This window comes from Corvus hawaiiensis, chromosome 6 (assembly GCF_020740725.1).
Source record: "Corvus hawaiiensis isolate bCorHaw1 chromosome 6, bCorHaw1.pri.cur, whole genome shotgun sequence".
Taxonomy (NCBI): Eukaryota; Metazoa; Chordata; class Aves; order Passeriformes; family Corvidae; genus Corvus; species Corvus hawaiiensis.
This window is the reverse complement of record NC_063218.1, coordinates 46,265,319-46,287,659: the sequence shown is the minus strand read 5'-3', so window position 1 is coordinate 46,287,659 and position 22,341 is coordinate 46,265,319. Positions and strand designations below refer to the sequence as shown.

Sequence of the window (22,341 nt, the reverse complement as noted above, 5' to 3'; positions counted from 1 at the left end):
GTACCAACAATGATTAGTGACACTCATGTGCACAGTGGGAACTTAAGAGCATTGGTTCTGGTAAAAGCTGGATTTGAGTGTTCCCTGGAAATGAACTTGGATGCATTTCCTGGAAAGACACAGTTCTACCCTTTGCTTCCTGAGAGCTGTGTCAGGTGGATCTGCACAGTCCTCCACATGGGTTTCTCTTTTTGCTGCTTGTGAACTTGCCCCAGCTAAGTGACTCCTACATGCTGTGGGATTCCTGTGGGGTTTTTCTTGATGCTTTTCTAACATCTACTTTTCCAGGTTACCATCTCAGGACAGGTGGGGTGAATGAGTGAATAAAATGTGATTACAGAGGGACGGGACTTGGCAGTGCCTGAATGCTGCAGGCAAGAGGGCTTCCCCTTCTTAGCGTTTGCCATGATTAGGATATCTTCCTGTATGCCTGTCTTCTGCAATTGTAAACAGTCCTGAGCTGTGCTGATAAAAAGACAGCCTTGTGGAGCGTTTGTGTGCCTAGATTTGCCCATCATTCAGTACCCAATTTGGAGAGCACTTGGAACTCTTCCAATGCACCCATGAAGGGCATGCTGAGATTCACCTCCATGGAGCCTGGCAGGTCTGTGTTTCTGATAACCTCAGCAAAGCAAAATGGCCAGCATCTGTGACTGTTTCAGCCTTGGTATTTTGAAGGAAGAGGAGATATGTCCTACAAGAGGAGACGTGTCCTACAAGATGTGCCCTGGCCCCTCCAGGGGGCTCTCGGTGGTGTGAGCAGGAGCTTGCTAGCTACAGGGACTAGTTAAAAGGGCTGAGGAGGAGCACTAGAAGAGGAGAACTGGGATGCCTTTGTGTCCCTTCTTGTACTAAACTGAGCAAATGGCTTTATTTGCATGCTAGCCTGTGTTGTCCCCGTTTCACTAAGCCCTGCACACGTAGGTAGTGAGAGGCAGTAGCTGTGCAGAAGCTAAATAGGACAGAGAGACCAGGCACAGTGGATTCTTACCCCTTGAGAGAGCAGAGAGCACTGACGTGGGAAGTGGGATGACTCAGTCACAGGGGGAAAAAGCTTTTGATTCAGGTGCAACAGCCTTTGTCTCATGTTCTTTTCTGTGCCTCAAATCCCTCACCTCTCCCGCTTTGGTCATCTCTCCAGTCGATGGCACCACGTGTCTGCAGTGGTCACAGGCAGCCAAGCCAAGGAGATTTGTTTCTGTCACCCCTTAGTAGAACAAGATTGATAGCAAAAGACTAAAATCAACAGCAGTGGTTTGCTGCAAGGTGAGATCAAGGGCACTGCATTTCTGCAGCAGTGCATGTAGAACTTAATCTTGGTGTCTTGCTGGATACTGCCCCATACTATTTTCCCCCTGCAGTATGCATGGGGAAATATGGATGGTTAGATTCAGGTGTGATGGGGGTATTGAGCAGGGGTTTCTCCCCCACAGGCAGAGGGAGAGGCTCTCTGCAGCCTCAAATTTTTGGCTTGCCCAGGCATGTCAGACCCTTCCCCTTTACTGCTGGGGTCTGTGCTGAAATTGGGGAATCTCTTGCACTTACAGTAGTATTAGGAAGGATCTTTGTGTCTCAGTCCCACCTGATATAAACCCTGTGATGGTTTCACTGTTGGAACAGATTGAGAAAGGCAAGTCTTTGCCTGTCCTAGGTGTTTCAGGGACACTTAAGAGAAGTGATGGCAGTGCTGAGGCTGGAAGGGGGCACTGGTTGTGCCTCACAGTCTGTGACCTGCCAACAGTGACTTCAGAGCTGAATTTGGGGAGACTGAGGTGATCTCCTGTATTCAAACACCTTCCTTCCCAACGGTGTCTCCATCTTGGCATGCTTTTATCTGGTCTCTAACCTCCTCCTTCAGTGTGACTGTGGGTTAAATAAGGAGAGCACCATGATGTGAAGCTTACTGTTTGAAATTTTCCCATGTCCTGAGAACAAGTTGAGTGTAGGGAGTTTGCAGGCAAATCTATTCTGTTCTCAGTCTGTGGCACAAAGATCCCTGAGGCAACAGTCTGGAGCTGGTCAGGTCTGGAAGCCTGGCTCTGCACTGAGCTTGTGCACTGATTTGGGCCTGCCTTCCTAAAGTACTGTGCTGATTTAATCTCAGTGAGCACAGTCTAGTTTGGAGTTGTAGGCTGAGCTCAGATCTGTCTGCCTGTCCTTGGCACCTCTTCTTCCAGCTGTGCCAGCCGTGGGGCTGCATGTGTATTGTATCGTGCATGTGTTGAGGGGGAAGGAGCTTTGGCTGCAGGACAGCAGAGGCTGAAAGGATTGTGTCAGGGTGTGTCAGTATGTCAGTCCTGAGGTGTCAAGATCATGCTTAGTGGACAAAGTCTTTTATATTTTTTTCCATCCCTCATTTGTCTGCTTCCCTCAGGGACCCTTCAAGTTGAAACTTTGAGTCTCCATATCCTGCCTTTCCCTCAAGCATGGCTGCTTATTGATCCTCTCTGCAACTGCCCCTTGATGCAGAGCGCTCTGGAGTGCTATTGGGGGGAAGATGTTTGCAGGGCTTCACCCCACCGTGCCTCGGCCAGCCTCAGCACTGCTGCTTCCAAAGGGTAATGCAGTCTGTTCCCCCATCCAGAGCAGCAAGTCACTGTCATGAAAGGCAGCGTGTCGGTTCCCCCGGTGGGAGGATAGCCCTTGCAGGCTCACCCAGCTGCAATCTAGGACTGCTGTCAGCCACCAGTTTAATATCCGACACATCCTGTGTTCAGGGAGCCATATCCCGTGCTTTATTGGAGGGAGCTGACTCAAACATGCTTTCTTTGTCTCTGTGTGCAGTGGTTTATTGAGCATGTAAGTGCAGGACATTTTTCTTAATTGAATTTGCTGGGAACTCGTGTTTAGCTGATGTGGCTTTCACTCAGTGCCACTTGTAAGAATTCTCTGTGGGAACACAAAGGGGAGTGGAAAAAGCCCTGTGTTTCGGAAGCACGTGCAGCGAGACAGGTTTTGATTTCCCCCAGAGGTATGAGCTCACGTCTCCGCATCTGAAGCCGTGCAGGCTGCCAGCCCAGTGGTTTCGTCAGGCTGCTGCTCTGAGTTCCCCTGGCCCTGGGTGGTGGGTCTGGAAGCAGTTTCCCATGGCTGCAGCCGTCTGCTCCGTGGCTGCCAGCTGGGCGCTCTGCTGGGCCCGTTCCCACACGATGGTAGCAGCTGATGTGTCATGAACCTCTCTTTAGCTGCAGATCTGATTGTGGTGCAGGAAAGCATTTGTCAGTAACTGCTGGCTCGGATGCCATCGGGCCCTAACTAAAGGCTGTCCGCGTGGTAGATGGTCCAGCATATGCAGTCTTTTCTCCTCTAGGACAGCAGAAATCCCCGGGTCCTGGGCAACAGGATTTTTTCCTGCTCTTAGCAATGTGTGGGTTAGGTGTTTGGCTCCACTCCACTCATCATTGGTTTGTCCTGATGGTATGTGCTGCTTTCTCTGCCTCCCCATATACCCAGCAGGAACCAAGCTTTGCTCTGTGGAAGAGCTTCCTTTGTGCTGGGGGGCAACAAACTTGTCTCACAGCGATGCATTAACTCTGGTCATGCAAAAGAGCTCAGCTCTTTTCTCTTACCCTTCCCTGATGTTACCCAGTGCTAAGACATCTGTTTGTCTCATCCCCTTACAGTTTACCTGCCAAGCTGATCAATGGAGGGATAGCTGGGCTGATCGGAGTCACCTGTGTATTTCCCATTGACCTGGCAAAAACTCGCCTGCAGAACCAGCAGAATGGGCAGCGGATGTACACCAGCCTGTGAGTACCGCCCGCACGGGCTCCATCCCTCGCGGCTGTCCGCAGGGAGTCCTTCCACTTTGTTACCTCTTTCAGGTGAGCTCAGCATCTCCAGGAACTGGGCTGTCCCCAGGAAAGCCAGGGGACAGTCTGGAGCCAAGCTATGCTAGACCAGATAAAGCAAGTAGAGCAGCTCTTGAGGCTGCTGAGCTGAGCAGAGGAATCCTCTGCAGAGGGCACATCTGTTTGCATCCCTTGCTTGGGAGCAGCGTGTTCACTGCTGCCAGGGCTCAGAACCAAAACACAAGGAGTCCTAATCACCTGATCCTGAACACAAGGAGTCTGCTGAGCCGAAGTCAGGTGCCTGAGGGAATTTCTGCCTCTGTTCTGTTTCCATTGCTCTAATATTGGAGATCCTTCGTTTGCTGTGTCAGTTTTAAAAAGAAGAAGCAGTCACTCGTTCCCAGTCTAGAGCATTGCACGTGGACCTTTTGCAGGATCACAGGCTGCCACATGCTATACTTACATCAGCAGTCCTGTGTCCAAAAAAAACCCAGGTGCTGTAGGAAAAGAAGGCATGAGTGTATCCAGCCCACCAAATTCACCTGGCGTTTGTGTCGGATGCTTAGGGCTGCGTATCTGCTGTGGGAATGTGTACCACACTCAGCACAAGATGCTTTATCGCAGGAACCAGAGACAGGCCTTAGTTTTCTAAAAGAATTGGTGGTATTGAGGGGAAGAAGGGACTGGGACTGGTGAGGTATATCCTGTCCTCTTATCGCTTTGTTTAGAACTAGTGTTACCTGCTCCCTGCTCCACACCATCTTTATCTCTTTCCTGCCCAGGAGAATTTGAGGCGAAGGGGGAATAGGAAGGAAATGCTCTGTATGTTGATGGCTTTAGTCTCTGTGCCTCCTTGCTCTAGCTGATGACATAGCTTAGACTGTAGGCTCTGGTGCTTCCCTTGACAATTCCCATGCTGTCTGCTCACTGCACTGTCGGTGTGCCCTGGCTTGTTGGCAGAATGTGGCTGCCCATCTTGCTTTGCCTCCCCATTTGTTGTGTCCTGCTCCTGCTGTAGATTGCTTCTCCTCCCTGAGGATCACTTATCCTCCTGACCTGATGTGTGACAGAAGCAAGAGTTTGGGCAGGATGGAGAACTTGTAGGCATCCCTTGGGACTGCATGCCAGGATGTCTCATGCCTGGAAGGGAGCTCGGTAGGAGAGAAGCTTTTAACCTCCAGCAGTCAAGTGCAAGTTAGCTCCATAGCCAGGAATTGCTGTGAGATGAGAGGCTGTTAAGGAATACATAAGATTTACCCTGTATATTTGAGCTGGCTGCTTCTAAGAAAGGGAAAGGCTGAGCTTTCCTAAGAAAGTCTCCCCAGTTACAGGGGCTTATTTTTCTGGAAATACTGTATGCCCATCAATACTAGGTTTCCTGATTATACCAGTTACCTGGTATCTGCTGAACACCCAGGAAGGCAGCAAGTTCATTTAAAATGTTGGCTCTCTAAGATAGCATGCCTTGCTTCTTGGCTCAAGAGATCTTTGGCATCAGGGGAACCTTTCACTTGAAAAAGACAAAGACACTGGAGGAGTTCTAAGGGCTGGAGAGAGCTTGGCTTTTGGGCTGTGCTGCCCCAGGTATGTTATGTATCATTTTAGTTGGCTGTTGGCTCTCTTTTTCCAGGAAGAGAAGAAAGACGGATGTGGCTTTGGCTACCTCTTGTTCTGCTGCAGCTTGAGGGGCTTTAAGTGACATGCGAGCTCTATGATGATGCAGCAGGGCTGTATGAACATGGTGGAGAGCAGCTCTTCTCCCTCCTCTCCCTGCTGCAGCTTGTTCAAAGCAGCATCACTGGCTGAGGGAAAATGTGTTTCCTCCAGCATTGCAGTGGAAGAACTTGATGGGAGGGATAGGAGAAAGGTGCACTGAGATTTCTGGGGCTTGCAGATGTGTTGGAGGGGCTGCTCCAAAGAAGGAGATGAGTATGTGCAAGTTGTTGGAGCTGGGGTGGAGTGTGTGAAAGATGAGATGCCAAAGGATTCAGGGAGTCCCAGCAGAGAGGGGAAACTCATTGGCATGACTGGCAGCAATGCAGGATGGGCTATTCACCAATAACGCTAGAACAGTGTTGATCCAGGTATGGCCATAAAGCCCTCGAGGGAGCTCTCTATTTCCTTCTTTTCCACCTCAGCACTACTGCAGAGCTGAGAAGTTTACTCCTTGTGTTGCCAGATCTCTTAAAAATGTATTCATGTTTTCATCAGCCACACTTCTCTTATTCCTGCTTAAAAGAGCCTTTTGTTCCTTAAATTATGTACACATACATGCATGTGCACCTCTCCCTTCCCTTGCTACCTGTCCCTTCCCAAAGACCCTAGAGCCACCTTCAGCCAGCACCCAGGCTTTATGCAGCTGTGGTCCAGAGAAGGAAACTCTGCCAGGGAATCTGTACAGCCTTCCTGAACTGAGCCTTTGGATTTGCTAGGTGTGTGTGTTTGTGCCTTCAAAAGGCTTTGAGCCATTCCACTGCTCTGCATGGTTTTCCTATTTGTAGTAAATGTATTTGCAATGAGGAAGGTGACAGTTTTCCCCTTGGAGCACAGTTTTCTCCTTGGAGCATGGTACCCTCCTGTGCTCTCCCCAGGGCAAGAGCCAGAGTGCTCGCTGCCTGCTGTGGGACTTGATGTGTTAAAAGTAAGTGCTTTAATCTGCGTGGGAGGCCACAGATGACTGAGTGTTCAGGTCATCTCGTGTTTGTGTGCCTCGTGTCAAATTTCACTGAGTAAGTCAAACAAGTCAGCATGGGGGGGTTTGGCCCCCCTTATTTCCCTTCCAGAGCTGGATTTAAAAATGCATACATGGGGATCTGCTTGTTAGAGCATCTCATGCGCATTTGCCACAAGGGACCCTGGATAAACAGCCCTTGCAGTGACACTTTTCCCTTTTGTGTTTCTAGAAAGCAGAGAGCGTGTGCAGGGTGAGCCGGGGGTGTCAAAGCCCCTGTGAATTAGGGGTTGAAATTCAACTCAGGCCTCAACAATGGCACATTCAGAGCCTGACGCAGTTCCCATCTCAGCTGAGGGTTTTGCTGACAGAATGTAAATGGAAACCACTTCAAGAAATTTGCTTTGTTTTTCTCTGTACTCACCCACCTTTGAGGTCCTGTGGTTCATCTCCCTCTGTTTTGTTTGCAGGTCTGACTGCCTCATTAAAACAATTCGGTCAGAAGGCTACTTTGGCATGTACAGAGGTAAGTACAGCTGACTCAGGCGCAGCACAGCTTTTGCGTTGGAAGCACTGGTGCATAAGTAGGAGGAAAAGCTCTATTCTCTGGCATATAAAGCAATAACCTGGCAATATCCTAAGAGGTTGAACAGTGCAGCTGTTTCTGAAAATAAACTCCTCCATGCAGGTGTCTATTCAGATACCTACCACTGAGGGCTTGAGTCCTCCTCATGACTGTTTTGGTAACCTTATCACTTACTTAAGTTCTTCTTCACTAGTTCTTCTTTACTAGGTGAAGCTGCTGGACTTTGTTTCAGGACTGTTATGTTTCCCAGCTTGGGCATGGTAACTTTTGACGGAGGGGCAGTAGCAAACCAACTGTTGAAGTTCTGTGGTTAATGATTGAATTTATGTCAAAGCTCTCCTCCAGCATGGTCAAGTGTGCCCAAGTGTCTTGTTCAAGCATTAAGACAAGCTGCAGTTAAAAAAAAAAAATTTAAAAATAATCCGCCCCCAGAAAAAACTCCATTGGGATGGTAAGAAAATCAGAGGTTGGCTCAGGGTGGAGCTTCAGCTGTTTGGCTGTTGTGTGCTGACTTGCTGGAAAGAAATCTCTTGGCTCCTTGGCTCAGACTGTCTGTTATAGCAGTGAGCTCCTCAGCTGACATTATACCTTTTCTAGTTTAAACACAAAATCCCTGAAAGTTTTTAAAGATTTTGAGGAGAGAAGACCAGCAGGCCAAATCCTGACTTCACTTGTAGCAGAGGAAAATGAGGAATACCTCCTTGGCTTCCAGCACAGTCCAGTTGGCTTGGTTGACTCTGAGCTCTGGTTCATTTTATGTCCTGATAGTCACTTGCCTGCATATGCAGTTTTTATCTGGGGTTCTCAGATAGCATTCTTGTCGGCACTCAGTCACTGATAAAGCCTGATTAAAGTGCTGCTATGATTGAGTTGAGTCCTTGCTCTTTGTTTTTTCAAGCGGAAGTCCAGAGATGCTGGCGCCTTGCTCTTGGCATGTGTAGTGTCTCTTGCTGCCTCTTCTCTACTCCTAAGGAAACACAGGCACTGTGGCTGGCCAGCCTGGGAGCAGGCACTGGATGTTCAGGCAGTGTCTCTTGCCCAACCTCCTGGTGGGCGTTTGAGGGGAGTGTGGTGGATGGCAGGGATGGATTGGCTGCTTTGCATCAGCTTTGCTGGGAGCAGGCAACGAGACAAATAACCTTGAGGAACCCTGGCAAGCTCCATCTTTGATGCTAGCAATGACGTGTTCCCCTTTGATTTTTTCCGGAAGCTGGCTGCTTCTGTGTTCCTAGCCACAATTTGAGCTTGTGTTAGCTTTGGCTGTAAGTGGGCAATGGCAGGCTTCTTGGTGGGAGACAGAAGAAAGAAGCTGTTCGGGGAAACTTATAGGGGAGACTGTAGGACCAAGAGTTTTTGGGAGAATCAGGGCCTTTTGGAGAGAAAGCTTAGTCCTTTAAGGCATAGGGTAGTGGAGAGGATGTGGATCTCCAGGCCACTTGTCACTCCCAAGCAGAAGGGTGCAGAGGGTTTTGCATACCTCTTTCTTTTCCCAACCTTTCCCAAGTCTGGTCAGCTTGGTCCATGTCCCTGCCTGCTCCTAACTCTGTTCAGAGTGCTGACAGTTGCTTGGATTTCACTTGTCACATTTGACTGTTATGTAGGGAGCTGGGCTGGAGAGGCCTTTTTTGAATAGCTCCAGCTCCTTCCAGAAAATTATAGATACTTCAGCATGGCCAGGGTGCAAAAGTGAGTGCTCCAAGAGCAGCAATCCTGGTGTCTCTGCCTCAGTTCTGTGAGCTGACATGAGCAGCCCTTCCCTCCCTCTCAGGGAGAGGGTTAGCAGGTGAAGTACGTTCAAGGTCCATGAAGACTGTGTGAGTACTTTTCTGGAAAGAAGGCAAAGAGATGTCTAAGCCTTGCAGACAGAGAAAGAAATCAGGCAGTGGGATTGGTTCCTGCTCCCTCCAGCTGTCCTAGTTCCCCAGCAGAATTTGCTGAATGACTCACAGGCTCTTATTTGCAGCCTTTAAGCTGAAATTGGGAGGATTATATGTTAACGTGCTAAAGTAGCAGCTGCTGCTCCCCATGGAGGAGTCACAAGCACGTCAGTTGTCCTTGCAGATCCTTTGGCCTCTGTTGGAGGACAGAAAGGGTCTGGTTGGGCACAGCCATTCCCACTGTGTGACTTCAGGGCTCCTTCACATATGAATCAAATCTCATCAGTGCAGACAGGAGAGCAGCATGTTCTTGTAGGATGCTTTTCTGCAAATCACCTCTTAAGGTGTTTGTGTGGGCAAACAGTCTTTGCTTTGTATGAGTAGCCCATAGTGAACTGTGTGATGTATAAGGCAATTCCAACATTTCTCTCAAGTTCTTCCCCAAAAATCCAAGGGATTCTTGGATTTGCTTGGGGCAGAAAGAAGAGGAGTTCCTTCATGCTTTTTCCCATAACATCTGTGTAGCAGCAGTGCCTCAAAGCTGGATGGTGCTGTCTAGCCCTGTCTGTGCTCAAGGAATTGATGGTGTGCAGCCTTCAAACATGATGCCAAGTGAATGAATCCATAGTGCCAGTGGGCTCTTGGTCCCCATGGGCATCAGTGGTAGGGGACCTTGGAGAGATGCTCTCTTAGCTTCCTACTGCAGTCCAGCCAGAAGCCACCTAAAGATCCCAGCACGTGTTCTGAGCAATCCCAGTGCTGTTTGCAGACCAAGTGTTTAGCCCAGCTGCCAGGAGCCAAAGGCCCAGATCAGGCTGAGGAAGTGCCCTTTGCTGTTGGTGATGTTTGGAGAGTGGCTGCTCTTCAGCTGCAGTGGTGTCACAGGCAGCCCTCCCTGGCCTCTGCTAATAATATCTCCCAGTGCCATGCTGGGGATGATTCAATCTCCCTGTTATGTAGGTTGCTGGTGGTGTATAAGGGCTTCTGTGAGAAATGTGTTTTAATAAAAAACCAAGGCTTGGTGAGAAGAGGGCGCCTACAAGTTCAGTTGGCAAACAGCTGGTTTTGCCCCTGGTTGATTTTGTTCTTCGTAGTGCTTCCTCACTTCCTTTCAAAACACTTTGTTTTTTTAATGATTGCTATTTATTTTTCCATTCTGTTTGTCTGCCTTTGCTTGTGGTACATGTAGCATTGCCTATAGCCAAGGCTGGCTTTAATTAGGGAAGTACTCACTGGCATGGGCAAAATTGAAGAGATTTTAGAAAAAGAAGAAAATGCTGTTGACACAGATCCATGCTGTAAATCAAATCTCTCCTGATGGGAGAGAGTTTTTAAAGTCCTTGCCAGGAGTTAGTTCGAGACAAACGGAGACTTTCAGCCTTCACTACTCTTGCTAGATAGTTGTTTATTAAGTCTTATCAGAGGAACAGAATCACTAGCATGACCCAGACACAGCACAGAGCAGAGAATGCAGGAGAAAGCTCAATTATCAAGATTTACACAGCCTTTTAAAGATAATTTAACCAATGGTTACTAAAAATGTATATTATTTTCACTTTCCTACCAATTATTCAGTAACACAGCCAGGAACTGCAGAATTTTTTGTCCAATCATCCCAAATTACTTTTACTGCAGAATATGGAATAGTAGTAGAAGAAGAAAGTTTGGAGGACAACAACAATCCTCCATGTTGATGTTTTTTACTCTTATCTATTTACTACAAAGAGACGCCCAAAACCTCTAAATTTTTCACCCTGTGACAATGTTACAGAATAGTCTATCACCTAATTCACACCATTATATTTTCTAGTTCTTGTCTTATAGTTGGCAATTTTTTCCATGGTTGGAGGTCAAAACAGTGTTGTTCAGGGAGGTAAAAACCCTTCAAAACAGGCAGAGAAACATTCTCCGCACTCTGGGTTCCCACATGCTGTGGAAAGCATACAGCCAGCAGCTGAAGTATCTAATTTCTCCTCCTCCAGTAAACTGAAGCTGTTATGGATTATTCAGGACAGGGATTATCCATTCTCTGCTAAGCAGCTTTACTGAAAATATCAAAGATGTAGGAGAAAACCCAGGTTCATTAACTTTTATTTTCTGTATATTGCATGATTTACCCTGTGCTTTATTTGCAGTTGAGGGGAAACATCTGTGAAAGCCTCTTGGTTCCTGAAGGAGGTCAGCATGTGGAAGCGTACTTCTTGTGTACCTTTCTTGCTTGATAGCTTGGAGTTTGTTTGCTTTCTTTCAGTGAACCCTTTGCACTGGTGTTAAGAGTAGCAGGTTTATGCTTTTTTCTTTCTCTTCTTGTTTTTCCAAGGAAAGGGTTATTCATGCTGCGTATCAGTGTACAGGTGTTGTACTTTATAGCCATTGGGAGTGTCACTGAAGTTGTCTTCAACTTGGCATTTGAGGAAACACTTCATGGTAGCCACTTCCACTTAAAAATTAGGCTGTGTGGATTTGCTTTGTAGATCCTGATATGATTGGCATTAAAAGATGGATGTAGAGCATGAGAGTCATGTCTGTGTAGCTTCTCACCATGTGCAAGAGCCATGGAGGGGGACATGATGTGTAGGAAGAATACCAAACTGAAGCAGCACAATCACTGGTACACTTAAAAGTTTGCAAAGAACCAGAAGTGTGAGAGGCCTGCCCTGCTGCCTCCTAGTTAATTTGTCTGCTGTAAAAGGTGATGGCATTTGTTGGATGTCATGGCCAGTGGAATTAATGCTCTGGCTTGGCTTGCTGCGAGGCAGCCTTACTCTGTATTTTCTGCAAAATCTGAACGTGGGATTTGAAAGGGGGGAAGATGTGTTGGGCTGCCCAGCCTCGTGCAGCAAAGGCTGTCTCTTTTCTTACTGCAACTTCCTTCATGGTGGAGGTGTGTCTTCTGAGCAGAGGATGTGGAGCCAGGGATTCCTGGGGCCTGGTCCCCATTGTAGTGGTCCCAGAAGTCTCATTGTGAGTTTGCTTCCTAATCTGAGGAAAGTCCCCCTAAACCTATGTCTTTCAATTTTTGAAGGGAGTAGAGTCTGTCCTGAAGAATAGAGGACTGAGCTCACTTTCTGTAGGTGTGTTGAACCTTTATAGTGCCTGTCAACTTGTGTTCAAAGGTCCTGAAAATGAACCCCACCAGCTCTTTGGAACCTGATGAGGGTGCAGACTTCTCTGGCTGCTTCTCTTTGGAAAATCAATCTTTGGGACAAATTGTTTTAATTTCAAACACAAGTGTAAATGCCTGTATTCGTGTTTGTTCTTACAAAGGCCATTAACAAGTCCCAAGTGTAGCTGCTTTGGAGGGCTTGAAGCTCAGTACATTTCAGTGCAGGCAGGGAGAGCCTGAGGTTATCCAGTGGAGGACTTTTTGAGCTGTAGAATTTAAATGGAGGAGAATGTTCTGGAGTGCTAATCTAATGGTGCAAACCCCACTCTGCTGGGAAGAGACCGGCCCTCCCCTCACCCCATTTCCCCCAGGGCAGCTTGAAAGCTGCTCCCAGCACTAATGCTGGTGTTCACGGCCCACAGCAGCCAGCCAGGCCTTTCATTGTAACAGGCACAATACAGGGATTTGCTGTTTGTTGCTCCTGACAAAAGGGCACTCCAGCGGGTGGGGGATGCGGGGATCCAAGGCTTGTTTACACCTCAGGTCCCCCAGCAAGCCTTGCCATGGAGCTCAAAGGGGAATTTCTGTGTGCTGCAGCTTGTGGTGGGCAAAAAACCACTTCAGCGGTGGCTGTTCTGGGGGTGACACCCAGTGGTGATACACAGGGGAAGCCACTTTGGTCGAAAGGCTGGTCTGGAGCTGGTTCTGTGCAGATGAGCCAGGTGACTTCAGCCAGCCTCCAGGTCTTTCAAAGGCTCTGCCTTTTCTGGGCTGCCTGGTAATCAAGCTGCTCTGGTGTTTTTTGGGGAGGAAGCAGGGAAGGGATGCCAGTGAGAAGGCAGGGCAGGGGGCTTTTGCTTCTCAGTATCACAAAATATTTGCAAAGGAGTGGAGACTGGTTGTTAAACCATCTTGTACTCCTTTTCTGAAGGTTTGATCTGCATCCTTCTGAATTCATAGGAATGCATCCTTGGATGAGGAAAGAGGATGTGTGTATACATGGTGGGAGGTAGAAGTGAAGCTGAAGAAATTGAAAAATACATATGGCAAATGGAGTAGAAACACATCTGGGGATGTTTTCACAAACCCAAGGTGTTGGGAAACAGAAATACTGTTAATTTTTAGTGTGTTTTGTATTTCTAAATCCCTTTGGTGCATTGGGAGCTCTCCTTCATCTGTCTTTGATTTTGTGCAGAAAGCATGCCTTGCTTCTTGGCATTCCTGAAAGATCCTGAAAGTTAACAATTCCTTTATTCTCATTATCCAATGGCCTTTTTCTCTTTTCCTTGCCCAGGGGCTGCAGTGAACCTGACTCTAGTGACACCAGAAAAGGCTATCAAACTGGCAGCCAATGACTTCTTCCGGCATCACCTCTCCAAAGACGGGTGAGTGGGGAATTGACATTTTGCAGTCAACATAATAGACAGTGACTCTTGGACTGGTGAGACATCAGGAAAAGGTGGAATGGGGTAGTGCAATGACTGAAATCTGAGTTGACCTTGAACAGCTCAGCTGGTGATTACGTTCAGGCTAAGGATGCAATGTCTAAAATGGGAAGCGTAAAGCACTCCACTGGATGACTGCTCTTTATTCAAGCTTCTAAAAATAGTCCCAGATTTAAGCCAAGGTTAGCAGATCCAGAATGTGTAGTCTAAGTATTTGAGAGGAACCCAGTGTCACTTATCATTGCTCAAACAGCTGCTGGGAGGACCTTGTCCTCAGTATCCTATTGGATCCTCTTACGCTCCTTCTCGCTCAAAAAGATGTCAAGTCAAGTTCTGTAGACCCCAAACTTAGCACCCCTCTTCTCCTTTTGTACCTCGAAAATAGTTTTAGAGAGGTGGTAAATCTGAATAGACAAAGGGCACTTGCAGCATCTGACCTTCAAAGAAATGCTGAAGGAATAAAATTACCTGTTCAGCTTGCAAGTGGAGTTTGGTTCATGTGAATTAAAAGTGAGTAAAAGTCACAAGCTGGAGCAGTTGAGATGAGCTGGATCCTGAATATTCATTGCTGCTTTCACCAAGATGTTTTCCAAATTGCATGGGAAATAGTTGTGTCTCCCATCAGACAGAAGCCTTTCCCCAGAGGCAGACAAGGGCATTGTCCCCACTCCTCAGTGACAGTAGCTAGAATGACAGCCTGCTTGGCATATGATCCCAACTCTTCCCATCAACAGTTACGGGGTGGGACCTCAGTGAAAATGCAAAGCTCCAGCACAATTACTGGGCTTAACAACTTCCCAAAACATATCATGTCAGTCTTGGCTGCTGCAGATCAATGGCTCAACAACTTCAGTGGAGGTTGTGGACTGACACAGACTGAGAATCCATTTTTTGCCTGTACCTTTTCTTTTTTTTTTCTTTTGTTCTGGAGTCCTTTAAAGTAGCAGCTAACATATGTCTGCGTGACTCATCGGCTCACAGCTCTTTGTGATTTTCTGACTCAAGTCTTCAAATAGTGTCTCTTCTGTGCTCTGTTCAGACAGTGGGAGGTAGTGATGTCCTCTACCAAGCAGTGTGTGTCATCCCTGCAGCAGACAGCCCGGCACACCTTGGTGTACTGCAGTAAACAGCAGCACAGCTCTTTGTCACCACCTACCTACCTTAGTAGCTTGTACAGGCCCAACAGGGTGCCAAGCTGCCACACCTTGTACTACCACTAAGGGAATGGTTCCATGGAAGAAATCAGACTAGCACTGCAACATACTTGGCATTCTGGAAGAGCAGTCACTGCTGTGATATTTCAGCCATTAAAATGGGACGTACCTGTCAGTCAGTGCCCTGTCCTGTGAGAGGTAAAGGCTTCCTCAGATGGCAAGTGTGTGTGTCTGCCTCAGTGCTGAGTCCAGCTTTGAACAGGTCTTTGGGTAAGTGGGATGCAGCTGTTTCCATGAGCAGCTGAGGTCTTCACTCAGACCTCTTCCAGTTTGTCTTTTGGGTCACTGGCTGGTCCACACATAACATGGGTGATGTGCTGCACTTAATTCAGAATAAAGGAGCTAGAGAATTCTTCCAAGAGCAAGACACCCTCAATCTTATGTGCTGATTGGTCTGGCACTACAGTGACCTAGACCAGGAGCATGATACCACTCAGGTAGTGGGAGGTCTTTGTGTCTCAACACGGAGCATTTTTAGTTCTTTTAGAGAAAAGAGAGGTTGGGCCACAGTTAGGTGACAAGAGCTAGGCAGCATGTGGAGTTGGGGTCACTCATTTAACCACTGTGGGGGGCTTGGATGAGTGAAGTCTGGTCAGCTGTGCTCTTAAGGGTAGCCAGCATGAGCTGGACAGAGGGGCAGAGCCTTGATACTCCTGTGGTAGATGATTTAAGGTGTTTCTACCTAGAAATGTCACCTCAAGATATGATGGGAAGGAAAATGCCTTGCAGGTTGGCTGTGGCTGCTATTGGCTATGAATGTGAGATCTGGCAGTTTTCTCCCTTGGGATGCTTCTGTCCTGTTCTCCCCAGTTGCCTTACTGAGAAGGGGCAGGATTAGCAGTGTTGGAATTTAAAGGCCTCTCCTACTTAGGACCAAGCAGGGTGCATACCTGCTAGCACATCACAAGGCTGGGCCACCTATTTCACAACTCCAGCCAAAGCCTAGGTATGAACAACAAAATAGCTTGGGGTTAGAAAGGTGAAGCCTGGAGCTGCCTGGCACGTGAATGTGGTTTCATTTCTTGATATGTAATTGCATCAGTCAAGGTGTTACATTGGGCAAAGCACAGCTGAGGGGGTTAGGCTCGGTGTAAGGCTGGGTCAGCAAGATCTTGGTTCAGCTCCACCAAAGTCCTTTTTGCACAAGCCAGTTTGTCTGCTGTGTACATTCATAGATTCTGTGCCCTCAGGTCAGTATCCCAAAGGATGTTCTGACTCAAAGCTTCAGAAGTCTTCTAGACCTGTTTACATTGAATTCCTTTGTGCTAAGCATCTAGCACTTGTCTTGCTTGAAATATGTTGCGTGAGTTGGTAATCCTTTTCTGATAAAATGTGCGTGTTCTACCAGCATTTGCTGATTCAAATATGTGGTATTAAAATAGACCTCCATGTGCCAGAGGAAGAAGCATGTGTGGACCAGAGAGAGTGTGGCAAATCCACCATGACTCAAAGTGGCCTCAAGTTAAACAACAGCTTTCAGTGTACATGAATGTATTTATTTTTATCCCATGAAAAACTTAGTGTTGAAATTGCTTTTAAACTGCTAGGATAAAAAAGTGGCATAAAGCCTATTTTTGAAAGGCCAGACTGAAAACAGCACCTGTGGTGTAGAAAGCGCCTGACTGCAAGTTGCTGGAAGAGTATTTTAGGGATGTTATCACTACAGGTTTGTGCTAGACTCCCTTTTCCCTGGCTCTGCTCTTGGATACTGCTGGAGATAGAGCACTGGGGCAGCAGGTCCTCACATGGGACCTCATGCCCTTGTTGGTGCACCCCTCTCCCTGAGTGTGCAGGTGTCTGTTCCTGCAGCTCTCTCCACCCTGGGACTAACTCAGGGAGGTGCTCCTGCCTGTACCATGCTTTTTCCCTCCTTTTGCTGCAGGGAGCATGTGTGCTTACAGGCTGGGGGACATAATTTCTGCTTTTTTGCCAGTTTCTACTTCTTTGCCAGTTTCTGTATTGATGTTAAGGCCATTATGACAGCCTAGAGCTACAGCTTCTTGTTTCCTGAGGAAACAAAACTGAGTTGGTCCTCCCAAGCTGTCCTGGTCATTTAGGAAGGAGGGAGGCCTGAGTGAGTTGTGTGAGTGCTGAAAACATGCTTACTATGCCATGGTGGAAAGGAGGGAGCTCAAGATACTGAAAAACCTGAAGGGGACCCCATGACCATGACTGAAAAAGGCAATAAGGGTCAAGTGATTTCCTGTGATGATTTTGACCTAAGAGCCTCAGCAGTTTCCAGGAGAAAAAAGTGACCCATAGGAGAGTCTTCAGGCAGGTCCTTGTTTCTGTGTCATTCTGTGGGGAAGAGTTTCCACTAGGCTGAGGAAGGCAGAATGTGGAGAGAGGGGAAACTTCCAGTCTTCAGGCTGCTGGAAACAGATGGGATTTTTTTTAACTCTGGCTTTTTGAAGCTGCCTGTGTTGAGAGATGTAGTCTCATGGCTGCTGTTAAAATAGTAGTGGCTTCATTGTCCAGAACACAGGATGTGAGAAGAGGAGTCACCAGGGCTAAGTGAAGCACTTGAGTATGAAGCACTTGGGAATGAAGCTGAGAAGGCAATTTAGATTGGTAGTACACCAGCATTTAAAGTACATCATTGATTATTGGATGCTCAGTGTGTGAGGCCTCTTTGATGGATTTAAGTATTGCCTGCCTTTTATATCCTCTTTGAATCTGGGTGTTAAACACTTAATAAAACCAGTCCCTTTAAAGTGTCCTACAAAGTTCCGTGTTTATCTCCAAAGCGTGGAGTGCCAGATAGCTGATTTGTTTGGCATGTGTTTGCTGGGTGTTGCTCATTTTTCAGGTTGGTTAAATATTGGTTAAATATTCTGCCTTGGCTGCAGTAAAAAGTGTCTCATGCCTTCTTACACAAGCAATTTGTTGCTCATAAAAACTTACCAGTGTCCCTGGATGAGTTTCCTGCTGCTCTTCTCCAAGGTGTTATTCCCTTACTTATCCTGTCCTCTTTAATCCTGACCTTTATTTTGTTTGCTGCCCTGAAGCAAAGGCTAGCAATCTGCTGTCTTAGCAGCTCGGATCCCTAGGAAGACCAGCATGACTGACTTAATTCTGCCTTTGCTGATGCCAGCAAATTTTCTTCCATTTTGCTTCCTCCTGCCTTGTATCTTTGCTCAGGGAACAGAAAATCCTGGGACAAGCAAGGTACTTTTCCTTCAGTCTTACACAGATGTGGAGACTGGGGCTTTTTCTCCATTGCCTTTCCAGCTGATACATCTCCCCAGGGCTGTTTCCTTCATCTACTCCTCATTCAGGCTCTCCTAAAATATTTGGACCATCTTTTTTGTGGCATGAGTTTAAGTACCCATTGCACAGCCTGGTTGATCCTTGAGCTGCAGAACGCTCTTAGTCAAGCTGTAAAGCAAGGCTCTCCATTTAGGAAGAAGGGATGCTGCTGCTAGTCCTGGTGCTGAGCTGCTGTATTACCCTGCACATCCTGTGCTTGGTCTTTCTTTGGCACTTTTGTGCCCAGGCAGCCTCTCCTGCAGTTATCCACTGGATACTCAGATACTTCTTTCACTTGGAGGTGGGGGAATCTCTCCCTTCCCCTTGAGAAGGAGACAGGGGCTGATAATCTCACTGTGCCGATTCAGGGACAGCTGTTTGGGGATGGCTCTTTTATTTAGCTCACAGAGGCACAGACAACTGCAGTGGGTTGAAGTGTTGACATCAAAGGTCAGCCAAAAAGTAAACGCACTTTCAGCTGTTAATTTGGAGGGAGATAGAGACAGGCTGTTTAATCACAGAATGCACTCATGGGAGGAGCATTGTCCATGTCACCATTCCAGGCACCTGACTTGGGACAAAATGTGGGTTGTGTCTGTGTTCAACATGCTCAGTCGTGTTGCCCTGTCCATTGTTCACTTCCACAAATATTCATATTGGAACAAAACACTGGGGATCTCCTGCCAGGGCAAACCTGATGCAGGTACAGAGTCAGCCTCCTGTTGAATTAGTCCAAACATGCAATACAGAGCTCCTGCACATACCTGGAATAATGACTTCCAGATCAACATTTGGCATCAGATCAACATCAGGCAGTGCTACTTTGAGGTGTGTCTGTTCCACATCAGTACTTTATTTTGCTTGTCTGAGGCATTTTTGAGCTGGCACTAGAAGTGAGAGGGAGCTTGTAGTGGGAACTTTATTGCTTTTACATTTCCAGCATCATAGCTCCAGCTTTTCTGAAGTGCAGTTGCAGTAGCTTGTTATTCCCCCTTGGAAAATCAGGGGTTGGGTTAAAGGGACTGACTGGCAGTTTGTGTGCACATCCCCCTGTGCCTGTGGCAGACAGGGTGCCCTTCCTTTGAAAGACAGCTCCTGTGTGTTGGTCTTCTAATCCATATCAAAGACCCACTATTTAAACTGTTTGAAAGGAACTGACTCTGTCTGCTTTGAAACTCCTGGGGAGCTTTTTACAACCTCTTGGGCTGACAGAGGCAGAGGTTATTTTATGAGTGAGGAAGGTGATGTCCAAGCTGGGGACAGTAGCTTCTTGGGTAGGAAATAGAAATGGATGGGTTTTTATGGATGTTTCCTCAGGTCAGAGATTTCCTGTCTGGAAATGTTGTCATCCTGATTCCAGAATGGCTGGTTTTGGTCCCTGCCCAAGCACAGTAAATTCCCACATGGCCAAGATTTTTCAGAAACTTGAAAAAATCCTACACTGCTCCCATGTGGCGTCAGTATACCAGTGCTGTCAGAGATCCTAGCTTTGAACTCATTGCTCCCAAAAAGCCTTACATAAACCTCTAGTTCCTGCTTTTTGACTTTATTTTTCAGCTCTAGTTTGAAACTCTAATTTAAATCAAGCATGAGTCTCCTCCTCTTCCCTTTTGACATTTTTGATTTGTCACAAATTAATAGTATGTCAGTTAAAAAATGTGGAACAACTGATTTCTGCCAGTGTGGGATTTGTGGCTATTGTGTATATGTTATATTTAACACTCTCTTGCTGTGATAAAAGATGGTTTCTGCATTTGTAGGACCAGATCTTTGCTGGTGTTGCAGCTTTTGAAGTTAGTTGAAATATGCCAGTTTTGAAACCACTGAGGATAAGGCCAGTGGTGTTGCCTTAGATATTTAAACCCCTTTGTTGTCTATAGATGAACAGTTTTCAAACTCCTTTTATGTGCAGACTGCTGAGGTTTTGCAAAGGCAGTTTGAACCCTGTATAGCAACTTTAAAACCTCCTGTCAAAAGATTGGCTTATCTTAAGCTACTTTTTTCTTGGACTCTTCCTAGTTCCCAGGATGTGCAAACCAAAAGCTGAAAGCCCTTGTTCTAGATGTTTTTGATGTACCTGGTTGAGATCTCTAAAATACACCCATGTGCATAAATCCTTCCCTGGGTCATACTGGCATAGCTCCATGGAGTTCAGTCAAGTCAAGGCTGACTTTAGTTGGCTGGGATAATGGTCCAAGATGAATATGTAGGCCAAATCTTCCTGATCTTTTGAACTGGGTATCAAAGCAGTTGCCTTGGATGAAAGCCAGGAGATACGTACTCCAGGGATGCTCCAGGGCTTTTGCTAAAGTGGGAGGTGCTCTGCTGTGCCAAAGAGGGATTCTGGCAGCCAGCTCCTTTGGGTGGTTTGCTTCCTCCCACCACCAGGCTGGGGATTGTGCAGCCTTGCTGCTGACTGTATTGAGCCACTCAGAGACTGGTGCTGTGCTTCAGACCACCCAAAAGGCACGAGTTGGCCACCTCCAAGTGGCAGTGGCAGTGGGAACCTCTGGATTTGCACACCCTAGTTCCCCCATACCTCCAGGAAAGCTTGCTGTGCACACTTCAGCGCCCGTGTGGGTAACTCCGTGGGAGGGATTGTTCTTTGCAGCTCCACATCTGTGGGGAAATTTGGAACGGTGAGACTGAAATATTCCTCCTTTCAGCCTCATAGGAGGGCTCTATATTTAGTCTCTGGTAATCTCTGTGGTGGCTCTGTGCCTCTAATCCCCTGCTCTCATATCCTCCCTGGAGAAGATGAGAGGTGGAGAAATCGGCCCAGCTGACGTGATGGTCCAGCAGGATTACGGTGCATCTGCCCTCCCTTTCCTGTAGGGTTGGCATTGAAACTGCTTTGCTGGCCCACTGCCCCACAGCTGTGCTGTGTGTGTGTGCTTGTGAAACCGCTGGCAGGGGGGTGTGCCTGGGCTTTGCAAGGGCATGGGGTGTATTGCTGTGGGACTGCTTCTGCCACAGCGTGGGGACGCGCCTTGAGCAGGTTAAGATGAGGTATTGCTGCAGAGCAGGGCTGGGGGAGGTAAAAATAGTACTTGCATTTAAAACAGAAAAAAGAGGAGGCTGTTTCTCTCTGGCTGTATGATTTATGCATGCTTCTTTTTTTAACCCTTTTAGAAAGGAGCAGGTCAGATGTACTTTTTAATCAAGTCACTGTTTTCTGGTGCCAAGGCATGAGGATTTTTACACATATTTTACAGGGCAAAACCACATCACTTTCTGAAAATAGAAACTTTATGAAGTTTTTCATCCTGAGTTCCTCTTTTTAGTCTTAGCTGGGCTCTTTCATAGCTTTAGCATGGAGGGAACAATGAAATGCTGGGTTTTGCTAGGTGAGAACATGTTGCTGATAAGTAGTCTGCTGCTACATGTCTGCTGCTCTGTAGTGCAGAGAATGCACAAGGCTGCATTGCTGGAGGTCCATCCCATCCCTTGTCTCTCAGGGAGGACCAGTTTAGTGCAAAGGCTATTTGTTCAGGTTTGGAAAACCTGGTAAGATGAAGTAGCTCGTAACCACAGAGGAACTACCTCCCTGATTCATATTCGCTGTTTATTTACTTTGCTTTTCTCACAGAACTCCAAAGCAGCAAGCGGAATATTTTCCCTCCTTGCTCCTTGTCCTGTGGTCTCAGTTTGTTGACAATTTTTAAAGGACTAGCCTGGCAGGACAAAAGCTGCTTATCCCCCTTAATGCTCAGGTCCTCTGCTGCCCTCTGAAGTGATACCCTTTCTGAAAGCTGTGCCCTGACCAGGGGCACCATCAGGCTGGAAGAGAGCTGCAGTGCTCTGTCTGTGTGTGGACAGGGCTGTGTGCTCCTTTCTGGGGCTGTTCTGACTGGGCTTATGGCTTTTTCTGAATGTTCTGTTTCTGGGGATAAAAGGAGTCTGTGTTTCAGGTCAAGTGGTGCTGGCAGAAATGTCAAGTCTGGGCTGTGCTGAACTGTCAGGTCTAGCAGGTTCCACTGTCCCCTTGGCTGCCTTTCCTGTAACCCCCAGGGTCAGAGATGTGCCCCAAGCCTTGTACCCAGCTGCCCAAGTGTTATTGCAGGCCACCGGCTCTGATGGACTCTATCTCTCTTTTCTTTGGGCAGGAAGAAGCTGACGCTGCTGAGGGAGATGCTGGCAGGCTGTGGCGCGGGTACCTGCCAGGTGATTGTCACCACTCCCATGGAGATGCTCAAAATCCAGCTGCAGGATGCAGGACGCATTGGTACGTGGACTTTTCTTCCCTGTGCTCTGAGCAGGGAGGGGGAAAGAGCTGGGACTGGGCTTTCAAGGCGGAGCTGAGAGGATGAGTGGAGAAAACTCTTTTCTTCCCTTGCTCTCCCACGTCAGAGATACCGCAGATGTAGCAGAAGTTTCTCCTCCTCTTCCCAGCTTACTTCCC

At 47.4% G+C, this 22,341-nt stretch overlaps 1 protein-coding gene across 3 annotated transcripts in view; it reads left to right on the top strand.

Moving 5' to 3' along the window:
• Nucleotides 1-22,341, top strand: part of SLC25A22 (solute carrier family 25 member 22) — a 52,926-nt gene that overhangs the window by 23,732 nt on the left and 6,853 nt on the right. For all 3 annotated transcript variants that reach the window (XM_048307209.1, XM_048307212.1, XM_048307211.1), the window contains exons 3-6: nt 3,624-3,749; nt 6,933-6,988; nt 13,326-13,416; nt 22,046-22,164. In XM_048307209.1, coding sequence (XP_048163166.1) covers nt 3,624-3,749; nt 6,933-6,988; nt 13,326-13,416; nt 22,046-22,164 — 392 coding nt within the window. The remainder of the gene's footprint in view (nt 1-3,623; nt 3,750-6,932; nt 6,989-13,325; nt 13,417-22,045; nt 22,165-22,341) is intronic.